The sequence below is a fragment of the Callithrix jacchus genome, chromosome 7 (assembly GCF_049354715.1).
Source record: "Callithrix jacchus isolate 240 chromosome 7, calJac240_pri, whole genome shotgun sequence".
Classification (NCBI taxonomy): domain Eukaryota; kingdom Metazoa; phylum Chordata; class Mammalia; order Primates; family Cebidae; genus Callithrix; species Callithrix jacchus.
Genome location: NC_133508.1, coordinates 151,040,216 through 151,057,476, shown reverse-complemented (window position 1 = coordinate 151,057,476; position 17,261 = coordinate 151,040,216). Strand labels below are relative to the sequence as shown.

Here is a 17,261-nt window from a genome sequence, read left to right as displayed (position 1 = left end):
TGAACTTTCAATTATGTGATACAGATGACTACCTAATTTTGCCCTGTGTATTTTCCCACATTTCAGTTATCTGACCCACTAATTCCTAGACTGACATAACTCTACATAAAATTGTGAAGTAAAATAAAGATTTAAGAATCACAGAGGTACTCTCAAACTTATTTTTCTTGCTCATTCAGACCAAGAGTAGTTCCCAAAGACTCCAACAAAAGCAGGGACCCATGGAGCAGTAAACGTACCTAACACTGTTAGTGAGGCATTTGCTGAGAGACCTCCTGCTATATTTCGTGCCATGCAGCTATAGATTCCCATGTCTTCTATTTTCACATTGGCAATAAAGAAGACGTCATCCTCTGGCATGACGTGCATGCGCCTTTCTCGAGCTGCAGGAAAGTCAGTACCACCATCTTTCTGCCAGGAAATCTGAGGTGCAGGGTGTCCTTCTGCAGCACATTCTAATCTGGCCATGGCACCAGTGCGAATAGTCAGATCCATTGGCGTTTTCAGAAAAGATGGCATCTCTGTTTCCAGAAAGATCACCAAAAAAAAGTGGACAGGGGAACAAAGACATATATATGCATACAAATAGGCATCAAAGAGTCTAGTAGACAGATCACCCCCTAATGTTCCATTTCTCTAGATTGACAGTGAATATAGTTTTATAAAAAACAAAACAAAACTTTAGAGATAAGGGCTTGCTCTGCTGTCCAGGCAGGAGAACAGTGGTACAATCATAGCTCACTGCAACTTCAATTTCCTAGCCTCAAGCTATCCTCCCACCTTGGGTTCCCAAAGTGCTGGGACTACAAGCCTGAGCCACAGCACCTCACCAAGAGTGAATATGGTTTTGAGGCCATGTTTTCTTCTAGAACCTCAGAGTATTTGGAGTACACTGATGACTGTCTCTTCTAGGATGCATGATACATTTAATCATCAGCTGAAACTAGGGAGAGCAGAAGGCCACAAATCTTCTTGAACTTTATATCTCAGAACCTGATATTTATTATGACCCCCTCACTTATGAAGTTAAATGATGCTTGCCCGGGAGGCTGAAGCAGGAGAATCGCTTAAACCCAGGAGGCGGAGGTTGCAGTGTGATCACTTGCCACTGCACTCCAGCCTGGGTGACAGAGCAAGACGCTGCCTCAAAAAGAAAAAAAATGATGCTTCTCAAACCAACATCTACAAAGCTATCAAGGAAACTGCATGCTAAAAAAAATACTTATGGCTTCAAAAGTATCATTAAAAAACATAGAAGCAAAACATAAGCACATCTTTTGGTTGCACAAAGCCTAAAATATTGTAGTTATTCAATTTGATAGGCAATAGATAAATCAATGTACTCTGGAGAAGCTTTTGCAGGAAAGAAGAGTGTTCATTTTTAAAATGATCCCGTGTGGAGTGGAAAACCAAACACCGTATGTTCTTACTTATAAGTGAAAGCTAAGTATGAGTACACAAAGGCATACAGAGTAGAATAATGGACTTCAGAGATTCCAAATGGAGGGTGAGAGGAGGCTAGGGATAAAAAACCTACACTTTAGATACAACATACACTACTCGGTGATGGGTGCACTAAATACTCAGAATTCACCACTATCATTCATCCATGGGAAACAAACCCACTTGTAGCCCAAAAGCTACTGAAATAAGGCCGGGTGCAGTGGCTCACACCTGTAATCCCAACACTTTGGGAGGCCATGGTGAGCAAATCATTTGAGCTCAGGAGTTTGAGACCAGCCTGGCCAACATGGTAAAACCCTGTCTCCACTAAAAATACAAAAATTAGGTGGGCATGATGGCGCACATCTGTAATTCCAGCTACTTGGAATTACAGGAGATAGGAGAATCACTTGAACCTGGGAGGCAGAAGTTGCAGTAAGCCGAAATCACACCACTGCACTCTATCCTGGGTGACAAAGCAAGACTCAGTCTCAAAAAAAAAAAAAAGAGACAGAAATAAAAATAAATACACACACACACACACACACACACACACACACACGATCCTGTGTAACTACATTCAGATAATAATAATGAAGCATTAGACCCAAAAATGTCCTAAATATTCCCAGTTATTAGAAGGCCCATCAGGAATAAATTTCATAGTTTTCAAGAGAGATTTATGGTTCTGGAATAAAAACTGAGAATTTCATAAGACTGTCTCCAAAAGCATAAACAACAGTGAAAAATAGCACATCTCCTAGGACCATAGCATTTATGCTTCAATCAAAGACCAGTTACAGAACCTAAGTGTGCAGACCGACTAATCCAAAAATCCCATCCGTTTCATACATTATCACAACTCAAAAGACAACAATAAGAGTTCTACTTAAATGTCACATTTAACCTAATTCTGTCAAATGATTCAAAACTGAACATGAAAAATCCTTCTAAACTTAAAACAGAAAAACAAGGAGCATAATTCCTTACCATTTACAGTCAGTTTGGCTTTCTGAGAATAATTAGAACCAAAGTGATTAGTAACAATACACTGATATTTTCCTTCATCTGTGAAATTCACATTGAAAAGATGTAAGATACTAGTATATTCCAGAGCTTCTCCAGCTTGCTGCCGATAACGAACAAAATTCTCAATATCCACGTCATACAGGATTTCACTGTCTTTGCGCCACACGGTGGACATGGGTGAATCACTGCTGCTCACTGCAGTGCACGTCAGAGTCACATTCATGCCTCTCAGAGCATCTATGGTTTCAGGATGTGTCCTTATCTGTGGCTTGAGAAAATCATCTAAGGGGAAAAAAATGCATCCGTAGCCACGTCAGTTATTTATTTTTGCTTCTTTAGATTCAATTTTAAAACAAATACTATAAAATTGTGTATCTGTTTACAAAGTGGCTTATTAAGGCTGAAAGAGACTACAGAGCTAGAGTCCAATCCCTTGTTTAAAGATGGGGGAAATGAGGCCCAGAAAATTAAAAATGACTTGCTCAAAGACATGTCAGTCAGTGGCAGAGCCTGGACTGGAACTCAGGTTTCCTGACTTCAGGATCCAACACTTTTCTACTACCCCTTACTGTCACCTGTGTGCTTAGAATGTATTTCTCATGCATTATCAGTTACTGGGGAAAAACAGAAACCTTATATTAGGATTTCAAGACAAGTTCTACTTCTGTAACTCCTTGTATATATGTATGTGATAGATAAAACATGTATCTAACCATTATTCTTTCTGTGCCCATATACAATGGGGGGATTATGAATGATCTATATTTCACAGATAATACCTAGTAATAAAACAGATTATTTGAAAGCATTTTGTATGTACATGAGTTTCAATTAAAAGTAGTGAAAAATTCCAAATATGTTAATTGTCCAATGGAAGACTGGCTTAGGACTGGCTAATAAAATTTAGATTCATAATTTTTTTTTGTTGTTGTTGTTATAGAGTCTGGCTCTGTTGTCCTGGCTGAAGTGCAGTGTCACGATCTTGGCTCACTGCAACCTTCGCCTCCTGGGTTCAAGCAATTCTCTGCCTGAGTCTCCCGAGTAGCTGAGATTACAGGTGCCCACCACCATGCCCAGCTAATTTTTTTTGGCACTTTTAGTAGAAACAGGGTTTCACCATCTTGGCCAGGCTGGTCTTGAACTCCTGACCTCATGATCCACCTACCTCAGCTTCCCAAAGTGCTGATGTTACAGGAGTGAGCCACCATGTCCAGCCTAGATTCAATAATGTTACTGGACTGATTCAGGGAAGCAGGTATATAAATTATTTTTTGTTTTTTTGTTCTTGTTGTTGAGACACAGTTTCCCTCTTGTTGCCCAGGCTGCAGTGTGATGGAGCGATCTCTGCTCACCACAACCTCTGCCTCTGGGGTTCAAATGATTCTCCTGCCTCAGACGCCTGAATAGCTGGGATCACAGGCATGCACCACCACACCTGACTAATTTTGTATTTTTAGGCTGGGCACAGTGGTTCATGCCTGTAATCCCAGCACTTTGGGAGGCCAAGGCGGGCAGATCACAAGCTCAGGAGTTCAGGACCAGTCTGGTCAACATAACGGAACCCCATCTCTACTAAAAATACAAAAAATTAGCCGGTGTGGTGGTGTGCACCTATAATCCCAGCTACTTGGGTGGCTGAGGCAGGAGAATTGCGTGAACCCGGGAGGTGGAGGATGTAGTGAGCTGAGATCACGCCACTGCACTCCCAGTCTGGGCAACAGTGTGAGACTCCATCTCAAAAAAAAAAAAATTTGTATTTTTAGTAAAGACGGGGTTTCTCCATGTTGGTCAGGCTGGTCTCGAATTCCCAACCTCAGGTGATCTGCCCGCCTTGGCCTCCCAAAGTGCTGGGATTACAGGCGTGAGCCACTGCACCCGGCCTGGTATATAAATTATTAACTGGATATATGGTATATAAATATCTCCACTGGATAACATTTCATTGTGCCATAAAAGCAATAAGTGCAAGAGGAGGAAAAAATATACAGTATGTCTATATTTAAAACTACGTAAAAAAGGAGTGTGTGGCAATGTCAGTAGAATTTAACCTTTACTAGATTCTGTTTTCTTTAATATTTGTAAAAACAATGGATGTATTTTGTGAGCCTAAACTTCCAAGTGTTTTAAGCATCTTTAAGTACACTGTGAAAACAGATTTGGCAATATACAGGTCATCAAACGATCAGAGATACTAGGGATATGCTACATAAATACACTGATCTAAAAGGTCTACCATGTAAAGCTAAAAATCAGTCATTCTGCTTTAAAGAACATTTTTTTGTTGTTTTTGAGATGGAGTCTCACTGTCACCCAGCCTAGAGTGCAGTGGCATGATCTTGCCTCACTGCAACCTCTGCCTCCCAATTGAAGCAATTCTCCTGCCTCAGCCTCCCAGGACGGTGAGATTACAGCCATGTGCCACCATGCCCAGCTAACTTTTATATTTTTAATAGAGTTGGGGTTTCACCATGTTGGCCAGGCTGGTCTCAAAATCCTGATCCCAAGTAACCTGCCCCCCTCAACCTCCCAAAGTGCTGGAATTACAGGTGTGAGCCACCGTGCCTGGCCTAAAGGAAATATAAGTGTAAAGGAAAATTTTCTAAGTTAAGTAAGAACAATACAGAAGTATACTTGAAATTGGCTGGGCACAGTGGCTCACACCTATAATCCAAGCACTGTGGGAGGCCACAGCAGACAGATCACCTGAGGTCAGGAGTTCGAGACCAGCCTGGCCAATACAGCAAAACCCTGTCTCTACTACAAGTACAAAAACAGGCCAGGCACGTTGGCTTATACCTGTAATCCCAGCACTCTGGGAAACCGAGGTGGGTGGATCACCTGAGGTTGGGAGTTAGAGACCAGCCTGACGAATGTGGAGAAACCCCTATCTACTAAAAATACAAAATTAGCCAGGCATGGTGGCACATGCCTGTAATCCCAGCTATTCAAGAGGCTGAGGTAGGAAAATTGCTTGAACACAGGAGGTAGAGGTTGTGGTGAGCTGAGATAAGGCCATTGCACTGCAGCCTAGGCAACAAAAGCAAAAGTCCAACTCAAAAAAAAATTAGCCAGGTGTGGTGGCACATGCCTGTAATCCCAGCTACTCAGGAGGCTGAGACAGGAAAAGACCTTGAACCCAGGAGGCAGAAATTGCAGTGAGTTGAGATCAGACCACTGTGCTCCAGCCTGGGTGACACAGCAAGACTTCATCTCAAAAAATAAAATAAAATGAAAAGTATACTTGAAATTTTAAGTGCTAGAATCAGGACAACTTGCCTATGACTATATCTCTCTCCTCAAGGGAAAAAAAAAAAAAAAAACTCTGCCACTTTAATGTTATAAAACTGCATAAAAAATATGAACCACACAGAATCAATATATTCATAAGTTGATGGTGACAACTTTAAACTAGTGCTATCTTTTTGGAAAGTACCTGGTGCCACTTTTTTCAAGATCTACTAAAAATGTTCATATTAAAAAAAACTCATATTGCTTGATTCAGGAATCTGACTACCAAATACTTATCCTAAGGTTAATGATCCCCTTAAAAGAGAAAAGCCTTCATTCATTAAAATACCTGTGTTCATTTTTAATGACAATTAAAACTGTAAGATGACAAAAACTGCTAGTGGAAAACCACTTTGGTTTCATTTTTTAATTCTGTTAAGATAATAAAATTTTAAAACAAAAATACAAACCACAGACAAAATCTTTCAGATCCACATTCAGGATGCTTTGCCCTGCTAGCCATTCAGGGTGTGCACAGCTTACATTCACAGAATGCTGAAAGTTCTTATCAACCAACCATTGAAGCAGCCACTTCAAATGACAGTCACAGAGCAAACTGCTCGTGTTCAGAATCCTGCAGGAAAGAAAAGAGGAAAAACGTCCTTTGTTTTACTTTTCATTCTAAACGACTTCAGTATTAAAACCTTATCACAGGCCAGACACAATGGCTCACCCCTGTAATTTCAGCACTTTGGAAGGCCAAGGCGGGAGGATCACCTGAGGGCAGGAGTTTGAGAACAGCCTGACCAACGTGGAGAAACCGTCTCTATTAAAAATACAAAAACTAGCCAAGCCTGGTGGTGTATTCCCAAAATCCCAGCTGCTTGGGAGGCTGAGGCAGGAGAATTGCTTGAAGCCAGGAGGCAGAGATTGCAGTAAGCTGAGATCGCGCCATTGCATTCCAGCCTGGGCAACAAGAGCAAAACTCTGTCTCAAAAAAAAAAAAGACCTTACCACACACCTATCCATCGTTCTTGCCAAAAACATTTAACATATGTCTCATCATGAGAAAACAGAGACTGTCAGCTGCAATTCTTTAAATATATCAAATCTCATGAAAGACACTTAAAAAAGGCAGGAACAAGGGGAACAGGGATCTATTTTGAAGATGACCAAAGAGTCATAACCATCAAATGAAATACGTGATTCTTGATTAAAAAAAAAAACAAACATTTACGAAGGACTTTTATTTTAACATTGGGGAAATCTGAGTATGGGCTGTGTATTAGTTAATATTATCTTATCAATGTTAATTTCCTTGGGTGTGATAATGGTGATGTCTTCATTAGAAAATGTGTTTGTTCTTAAAAAATGCATGCTGGAAAAAAAAAAAATGCATGCTGAGATATTTAGGCATGAAGTGTCATCATGGCTGCAACTTTTAAATGGTCACCAAAAAAAATTGTGTGTGTGTGTGTGTGTGTGTGTGTGTGTGTAAGCGGAGAGAGAGCAAAAGCTAAATGAGAGAGGAGGAGGAAGGGAAATAGATAACAAATTTAGCAAGTTAACAATTGGTGAATCTAGATAAAGGGTATATGGTATTAACTGTACCCTCCTTTAAATTTTTTGGGTTTAAATGTTTTCGAATAAAAGTATGGAGAAACACTTACTACACATATTGGAGCATTGAGAGATCTTTGTTGTAGACAGCATATAATTATTTTCAAATAATTGCATCGAGACTAAAAACACTTCAGCACTAGGCTGGGCATGGGGGCTCATACCTGTAATCCCAGCACTTTGGGAGGCTGAGGTGGGCAGATTACCTGAGGTCAGGAGTTCGAGACCAGCCTGGCCAACATGGTAAAATCCCATCTTTACTAAAAATAGAAAAATTAGCTGGGCGTGGTGGCAGGTCCCTGTAATCCCAGCTACTTGGAAGGCTGAAGTGGGAGAATTGCTTGAACCCAGGAGGCAGAGGCTGCAGTGAGCCAAGATCACACCACTGCACTCCAGCCTGGGCAACAGAGTTAGAACTCTGTCTAAAAACAAACAAACAAAAAAACAAAAAAACTTCAGCACTATGATAATGTGTAATGTAACCTAAACGTAAGAACACTGAAAAAGTACTTGTGGTTTATAAGCCTAAGAACGTATCTGAAAAATCAGTATTTTCTCTCAATGACCCTTTAAATGTCCCATCCACTTAGGAGGGAAAGTAGATGATTTTGAGAACTTGCTTTATGTGCATGATCAAATCCTCATCAAGTTTTAATGTTTGGCATAAAGTAAGATCTGATTCCACAGAAGTTTCAATCTCTAAAAACCAGAAAATTGACGTACATTGTTCCAAGTTGACTTACATTGTTACTGAACAAGAGGAGGCACTGGCAAAGATTATCATGCTTTTATAATGCTTTAACAAGTTTCATTGAGTAATTTTTTCCTAACGGTTGGTTTGAACAAACTGCTATTGCAGGAACTATAATGCAACTGTGTTTTGAGACAGGAATTTGCTGTGTTGCCCAGACTGGTCTCCCTGGACTCAGAGGATCCTCTCACCTGAGCCTCCTGAGTATCTGAGATTACAAGTATGAGCTACCATGCCTGGCTCTAATGCAACTTTTTCACTGAGAATTGTTGGTTGCTTCTGATTACTTTTTTTTTTTTTTTTTTGAGACAGAGCGAGTGAGACAGAGTCTCGCTCTGTCTCCCAGGCTAGGGTACAGTGGCTTGATCTCTGCTCATGGCATGGCAACTCCACCTCTTGGGGTCAAGTGATTCTCCTGCCTCAGCCTCCCAAGTAGCTGAGACTACAGGTGCGTGCCACCACGTCTGGGTAAACTTTCGTATTTTCAGAAGAGATGGGGTTTCACCATGTTAGCCAGGGTCATCTCCTCCTGACCTCATGATCCACCTGCCTCGGCCTCCCAAAGAGCTGGGATAACAGGTGTGAGCCAACATACCCGGCTACTTTTGGTTATTTTTTAAAAATCCTATTTGTAATACTTTTTGGGTCAACATTTATTAAAATATCCTTTGTACTTTTTGATATTCCCAATAGGGCTTTGCATCAATAATAGGAGCTGTATGAAAAAGCTGCATATAAATTTTAAAATATTTTCCATTAAAATTATATAATTACAGTAGAAAATTAGAAAGTACCATTAAACTAAGAGGGAGAGAAAGCCCTCCAAGTCCTCACTACTCAAAGACAACCACTAGTAATATTTTAGTATAATCTATCCACGTACTTCTTGAGAGAATACAATATACCGTGTTAAGTACTTGTGGTCAGGGTTGGTTAGTATGTGAAGAATGGAAAGAAGTAAAAGAAATAGAAGTGATGGTAGCTACTGTGAATTAAGTGTTGTCTGTGGCTAGATATTGTGTTATACACTTTTTTTTTTGAGATGGAGTCTCACTCTGTCACCCAGGCCAGAGTATAGTGGCAGCACAATCTCAGCTCACTGCAGCCTCAGCCCTCCAGGTTCAAGCAATTCTCATGCCTCAGTCTCCCAAGTAGCTGGGATTACAGGCATGTACCACCATGCCCAGCTAATTTTTACATTTTTAACAGAGATGGGGTTTCCCCATGTTGGCCAAGCTGGTCTCAAACTCTTGACCTCAAGTAATCCACCTGCCTCGGCCTCCCAAAGTGCTAGGGTTATAGGCATAAGCCACTGCGCCTGGCCTAAATACTTTATTTAAAAACATTTTTTAAGGTAGGCATTTTCCTTTGAGACCGAGTCTCACTCTGTCACCCAGGCTGGAGTGCAATGGCACGATCTTGGCTCACCACAACCTCCCGGGTTCAAGTGATTCTCCTACCTCAGCCTCCTGAGTAGCTGGGACTACAAGGCACACACCAACATGCCCAGCTAATTTTTGTACTTTTAGTAGAGATGGGGTTTCTCCATATTGGCCAGGCTAGTCTCAAACTTCTGACTTTGTGATCCACCTGCCCCAGCATCCCAAAGTGCTGGGATTACAGGTGTGAGCCACCGCGCCCAGTTGAGCTAGGTTATTTTCTTTTTTGAGAGAGAGGCTCACACTTTCCAGGCTGGAGTGCAGTGCAATCTTGGCTCACTGCAACCTCCACCTCCTGGGTTCAAGCAATTCTCCTGACTCAGCCTCCCAAGTAGCTGGGACTATAGGCGCCTGCCACTACATCCAGCTGATTTTTGTATTTTCAGTAGAGATGAGGTTTCACCATGTTGGCCAAACTGTTCTCCAACTCCTGACCTTGTGATCTGCCCACCTCGGCCTCCCGAAGTGCTGGGATTTCGGGTGTGAGCCACCATGCCCGGCCAATGAGGTAGGCATTCATTTTCAATTCCATTTTCAGAAATTTTCAATTCCATTTTCAGAAATGGAAACAGATTTTTTTTTTTGTCTTTCCAAAGAAGAAACTGAGATTTTAGAGGCATTCAGTATCATGTATAAAATAAATAGTAGAGTTAGGATATGAGCCAAAGTCTTATGAGTCCAGCTTATATTACACCTAAGAAAACATAAATTGGATGAGGTCACTCTTCTTTTCAAAAGATACAAAAATTAACTGGGCATGGTGCTGAGCGCCAGTAATCCCAGTTACTCTAGGAGGCTGAGGCAGGAGAACTGCTTAAACTCGGGAGGCTGAGGTTGCAGTGAGCCAAGATTGTACCACTGCACTCCAGCCTGGGTGACAGAGGGAGACTCTATCTCAAAAAAAAAAAAAGACTTTTCTTTTGCCCTGATATGTAATTTATGGAGGCTGAAGAGACAGCTAGGGGCTGTTTGGATATCTCCAAAGCCCATCTGAGTGTAGACAAAATGCTTAGTCTATTTCTAATTATTCTTTTTCCTTTTCAACCTCAAGTCATTACTTTTGGGATTCCCTGAGTCCCCCTGAGAGATCCCAAGTAAGGGTAGGGGGCCTAGAGTCCAAGTCACTAAGAGTTCAGAGTGGGAAGGAAAAAGTCTAGCAGTGGGTGGACAGATGGATGGAGGATACAAGGATTTGAAGGGAGTCATATCAAAGGGCTCAAGGGAACCAGAGGGAACATTAAAGGTGGTAAGAGGAGGAAAAAGGAGCAGTAGCAATGGGAAGAAAGCTTACAGGATCCAGTCTGGGGAGGTGTTAAGTCTCCCAAAGAGGCCAATAAAGGTCCAACGAAGAGGAGATGGACAGAACAAGTGGTGGAGCAATATAGTCAGCAGGGGTTCAAAAAGAGGGGATTCAGATGTCAGAGAAGTTGCAATGGGAGAAAAAGCATCCATGAGAGAACAGAATAGCCTCACAGAGTTCCAAGGACTTTTAGTCCAAGGAATCGGGAAACAAACCCCACTCTGGAAAGAGAGCCAGGAAGAAGCCTTCAAGCCCAGGAGGTCTTTCAAAAGAAGTCTGGCCTCTACCCCAACTTCAGAGAATATATTCACAATCTTGAGACTTGAAAGCTTTCCTTACCAGCTTCAACGGATGTTTGTCCGGAGCAATGGTTCATTAGTCTGACTCACCATTGGATCCCCGATCTATCAGTCAGGAGTGAAGACAAAGGCTTCAAAGGTGCACACTTGGAGTCCTGGGTGAGAGGTCCGGGGGTCCAATGATGAATCTGATCCTATCGGAGTCACAGCACCACAGCTGTTAAATAAAAAGTTACTCAGTGATTCTTGTTAAAGCATGGTAAGGTAGACTTTATTCAGGATCATCTCAATAGATACAGGGACCATGGCAATGTGATATTGCAGCTGGGGAGAGAGACTGGGCTCAACTCAGTGAGGGAGAGACAGTAGGGAAACAGCATGGGCAGGTATAGGCAAGGAGCAAGGTGGGTTTGCTTTCATTCCATTCAGTGGATGTGAAATTATTAAGAAATAACATCCAGAGTAGGGGGGCTCTGGCTAAACCCTAACAGGATTCTTGATGAAGACAGGCCAGGGTGATCAGACCTCACCCGGGGATGATCTACAATGAGGAAGGGTTCTGGCCAAAGTGGTTTTACAGGGTTTGTGCTAAAATTGGATTTTACACAGTTAGGCTTAGGAGGTTTAAGGGCTTGCCTAAAGTTTGGTTACACACAGAATCTTTGTCACAACTCCCACATTACTAAATGACTCTCTGAAGATTGAAACTACAATATTTGCTTTTACCTACTGCTTAAATTTTATGTTAAGCTGAGTTCTCATAACAACAGTTAAAACTTTCTTGCTGGCCCTCAGGTTATCACTGGCAAAAAAAAAAAAAAGCAGGGGGGGTGGTATACTGATTTATAGTAAGTTACAACTTATAATTAAACTAAGCCTAGGATAAATAACTCAAAATATCTCAACAAATCAAAAAATCCACTTTAAAAATCTGGCAGAAAATAACTAATGATGATTTTCATGACATTTTAATTTTTATTGTTAATATTGTTCAACGTCTACTCTGCCAAGATCTGTGCTAAGCATTTTCTCAAAACCTTCCAGTTTCCAAGTGCATTTAAGAAAGCAAAAATCCTAATTCCTAATGGTTTATTATAATCTGCCTCCCAACTCTCTTTGAAAAAAAAAATATATATATATATATATAATTTTATTGTTGGATCTATTAGAACTGTAAATTCCATATGCTTTTCAATAACAACAAAAAAGGTGCCCGGTGCAGTGGCTCACACCTGTAATCCCAGCACTTTGGGAGGCTAAGGCAGGTGGATCACCTGAGGTCAGGAGTTCAAGACCAGCCTGGACAACATGGTGAAACCCCATCTCTACTAAAAATACAAAAATCAGCTGGGTGCCTGTAATCCCAGCTACTGGGGAGGCTGAGACAAGAGAATCGCTTGAACCTGGGAGGCAGTGGTTGCAGTGAGCCAAGATGGCACCACTGCACTCCAGCCTGGGTGACAGAGCAAGACTCAGTCTCAAAAATAAACAAAGGTTAAGTTAGAACAAAGCAGTTTGAGATTAAAAAAAAAATATCTTGATAATAAATTGATTTCTCTAGAACAAATAAAGAGAACAACTAATGAGAAATAATATGATTAATATCAAAAAAGTTGTAGTTATTTAATTACTCTACTCTGTTTAACTCTCTCATCTCATTTTACTTGCTATTCCTTGCGCCTGGGAAGTCATTCACTCAGTGTTCACATGGTGTGCCATTTCATTAAGGTCCTGGTTCAAATGCTGTATCTTCAGAAGACTTTCCCCTCACTGCTTTATCTAAAATAGCAATCCCCATCACTCTCCATACCTTTGACCTAGTTTTATTTTTCTTTAGAACGCATTACCTGATGAGATATTATGTATCTACTGGTCTATTATTTATGTTCCTCACTAGTATTGTAATATGCTATGAGTACAGAGACTCTCTTGTTCACTACTGTTTTCAGCATCCAAAAGAGTACCCGATGTCGCAGATGATGAATACATATTTGAGGAAACAAGTTATCTCATTTTATCTTCACATAACCCTGAGGGAGGTGCTATTCCCTTTCTGGGAACAGAAACTAAGTCTAAGGCTAAACAATTTGCCACTGTCACACAGCTGCAAGGAATGGAGTAAGGATTTGAACCCTAGGCAGTTTGAAAACTCACACATTTCCGGTGCATCTCAAATTATCCATGGTAAGGACCAGTCTTTTAAATTTCCAACCCACTACAGACCAATACTTTTATTAACTACAACAAAGTATCACAGTAATGTCAAATTGTTCTAAAAGTTTCTCAATGCTTATTCTGCATTTCTATCCTTATCTTGTCATCAACCAATTCTGTTCCACAGAGTAGCTTTAAGTAGCTTCCCAGGCAAGGCAAAATAATTTTTATAGTCTACTGGTTCTTAACCCTAACTGCATATCTGAATCAATAGAGTTTAAAAATAATACCAGGTTGGGCGCGGTGGCTCATGCCTATAATCCCAGCACTTTGGGAGGCTGAGACAGACAGATCACCTGAGGTCAGACATTCAAGACCAGCCTGGCCAACAAGGTAAAATCCTGTCTCTACTAAAAAATACAAAAATTAACTGGGCATGGTGGCAGGCGCCTGTAATCCCAGCTATTGGGGAGGCTGAGGCAGGAGAATCGCTTGAACCTAGGAGGCAGAGGTTGCAATAAGCCGAGATCACGCTACCGCACTCCAGCCTGGGAGATAGAGCAAGACTCTGTCTCCAAAAAAATAAAATTAAAAATAATACACACCAATGGCTAGCTAACCCCAATTGCTAAACCAGTAATAGCAATTTTTTTTTTTTTGAGACAGGGTCTCGCTCTGTTGCCCAAGCTGGAGTACAATGATGCGCTTTCAGCTCACCGCAACCTCCGCCTCCCAGGTTCAAGCAATTCTCCTGCCTCAGCCTCCCAAGTAGCTAGGATTACAGGTAAGCACCATCATGCCCAGCTTATTTTTGTATTTTTAAGTAGAGATGAGACTTCACCATATTGGTCAGGCTGGTCTGAAACCCCTGACCTCATGATCCACCCGCCTCAGCCTCCCAAAGTGCTGGGATTACAAGCGTGAGCCACCGTGTTCGGCTGTAATAGCAATTTTTAAAACTCATGAATGAAAAAGGGTATAAAATGATACATACACACACATTTGTCTATTTTGACATTTTAGTACTTTGAATAGGTTAGAGACATCTTCTCTGACAATTATACTGTAAAATCACCTCAGAAACTATAGAACAAAATCACCTACTACCTTTATTGTAACCCACACAAGGTGTTAAGAACTGGTAACACGTTTCTGATAATCCAAAAAGGAACAGTAGGGTATACAGAAAGCACAAGGAGCAGTGAGTGCTCAGGTCTCCTAATTATAAGCATTAGTAGAACAGGCAAACAATGTCTTGGTGCCACACATTCTGAGCTTTTCAATGTTGGGTAGTTTAAAATTACCTCCAGCCACTAAAATAACTGAGTATTAATAATTTCTTTTTCCCTGCCTGAACTGTGGTGCTTTTAGAAATAACTTGGGTCACTCCCATCACACCTTAAACACAACAAGCAGGAACACTGATCCAATTGGTGATTTTAAAAAGACAAGTTACTTACAGTTCTTTCAAATGAGTCTGAGAAAAAGCATTTTCTTGGATAGACATTATAGCATTATTGTTCAAATCTCTGAAATAAAGAGAAATGAAACATTATTAGTCACCATTTCTACAGTCAAGTTACATAAACACTTTACATGATCATGAAAACCTCTGTTAATAGCAAAAATTTTTATAGAGTAAGAAAAATATATGCAAAATACTTACAGATGCTCCAGGGATTCAAGACCAATGAATGCTTTCTTTGTAATTGACTTAATCTGGTTTCCTTGTAAGATTCTGAAATACAAACAGATCTTTCTAAGAAAACTCTCCACTAAACAAAATTAAATTCATTAAACATTTAGTTATAAAAAGTGAAAATAAGCTTAATGTGCTTTTTTGTATGCTTAACAGCTTTACTGGGGTACAAGTGATATATAAAAAATTACACATATTTAATGTGTACCATTTGATGAGAACATGCACTTTTTAGAAAGTTATAAAATTTAATTACTAATCAATGCAAAACATAGCATAAAGTCATCTATCAAGATTTAGAGCTCAACAAGGTACCTATGAACAACCATCCTGACCACTAATAAACTGATAATTTTCAGATGCTAAATTTGATTATATCCCTCATTTCTTCCTTCTTAGCAAAAGATTGTCAGAACAAAGCAATTAAGATAAGTGTGAACCTTTGGAGAAATTCTTCTCATGGGAGAAGATCTAAAATCTTATGTAAGATAATTCTCTACTTCTGCTAGATAAATTACTCCATAAATCTAATACAATTAAACAAATTACAAATTAAACAGATTACTGGCCAGGTGCAGTGACTCACGCCTGTAATCCCAGCACTTTGGGAGGCCAAGGCAGGCAGATCACAAGGTCAGGAGTTTGAGACCAGCCTGACAAACATGGTGAAACCCCATCTCTACTAAAAATACAAAAATCAGCCTGGTGTGGTGCCATGCACCTGTAATCCCAGCTACTCAGGAAGCTGAGGCAGGAGAATCTCTTGAAACCAGGAGACAGAGTTTCAAGAGGTACCGCCGAGAGTGCACCACTGCACTCCAGCCTGGGCAACAGAGCAAGACTCCATCTCAAAAACCAAAAAAAAAAAAAAAAAAAAAACAAAAACATATACTACTAAGAGATTATTCTACTTTCTCAATGCATTCCTATTACTTGAATAGAAATTGTACTTCCATAAATAATTTCTCTTTAAGTGTCCATAAGAACGCTTTTTCAACAAAAAGTTCCCCAACAACAACAAAAAACACAAAAAACAAAAAACTAGCTGGGCATGGTGGCTCATGCCTATAATCCCAGCACTTTGGGAGGCCAAAGTGGGAAGATCGCTTGAGCCCAGGCAACACCAGCCTGGGCAATATAGTGAGACTCCGTCTCTACAAAAAAAAAATGTTTTTAATTAGCTGGGCATGGTGATATACACGTTTAGTCCTAGCTCCTTAGGAGGCCAAGGCAGGAGATCACTTGAGCCAGGAGTGAGACTGTTGTGAGCTGTGATCACAGCACTCCAGCCTGGGTGACAGAGCAAGACCCTGTCTCAAAAAAAAACAAAAAAAAACCCAGTTGAGTGCAGTGGCTCTCTCTTGTAATCCCAGCACTTTGCAAGGCCAAGGCAGACAGATCACGAGGTCAGGAGTTCAAGACCAGCCTGTACAACATGGTGAAATCCGGTCTCTACTAAAAATACAAAAATTAGCTGGGCATAGTGGCACATGCCTGTAATCCCAGCTACTCGGGAGGCTGAGGCAGGAGAATTGCTTGAACCGGGACCTGGGAGGTGGAGGTTGCAGTAAGCCGAGATCTTGCCAATACACTCCTCCAGGGGATGCAGAGTGAGACTCCGTCTCAAAAAAACAAACAAAAAAACCCCACAAAGCTCCCAGAGTATCAGAAAGCTCAAACTTTCTAGCCATATCAAATAAACATAATTCAATCATGTTTACAGCTGGTTCTTAAAACTGTACCTTTGTAGACACACATAAATATTATAAATACATACAATTTAGTGAGACTTGTGAGTCCAGCAAAAGCTTCACTAGCATCTTCTATGGCCCACGAAATTTCATTGTTTCTTAAGTCTCTATAGAAATGTCAGAGAAAGACAGATTATGTTAGTCAACATAACCATCACAACACTGAGTAGCATCCTGGCATAGTGACGTCAACATGCACATGCTAATTCTGATCCTTACTTTAACAGTTATTTATGATGAAGGCTCAACTCTGCTTCTTAAGGAGTATCTGTAATAAATATCTAAGAACTGATTCTTTTTTTTTTTTTTTTGAGACAGAGTTTCACTATTGTTACCCAGGCTAGAGTACAATGGCGCAATCTTGGCTCACTGCAATCTCTGCCTCGAGGGTTCAAGCAATTCTCCTGCCTCAATCTCCTGGGATTACAGGCAGATGCCACAATGTCTGGTTAATTTTTGTATTTTTAGCAGAGACAGGGTTTCATCACGTTGGTCAGGCTGGTTTTGAACTCCTGACCTCAGATGATCCGCCTGCCTCGGCCTCCTAA

At 40.7% G+C, this 17,261-nt stretch overlaps 1 protein-coding gene across 9 annotated transcripts in view; it reads right to left on the bottom strand.

The window, feature by feature from the left end:
- LRIG2 (leucine rich repeats and immunoglobulin like domains 2) overlaps positions 1–17,261 on the bottom strand; it is a 191,585-nt gene that overhangs the window by 20,272 nt on the left and 154,052 nt on the right. For all 9 annotated transcript variants that reach the window (XR_008473106.2, XM_078332775.1, XM_078332772.1 and 6 more), the window contains 6 exons: positions 16,740–16,820; positions 14,930–15,001; positions 14,724–14,792; positions 6,171–6,334; positions 2,434–2,754; positions 240–521 (listed from right to left, as the gene is read on the bottom strand). Coding sequence is in view for 8 of the 9 variants with exons in the window: in XM_078332775.1 (XP_078188901.1) it covers positions 240–521; positions 2,434–2,754; positions 6,171–6,334; positions 14,724–14,792; positions 14,930–15,001; positions 16,740–16,820 (989 nt within the window). In the remaining variant the exon portion in view is untranslated. The remainder of the gene's footprint in view (positions 1–239; positions 522–2,433; positions 2,755–6,170; positions 6,335–14,723; positions 14,793–14,929; positions 15,002–16,739; positions 16,821–17,261) is intronic.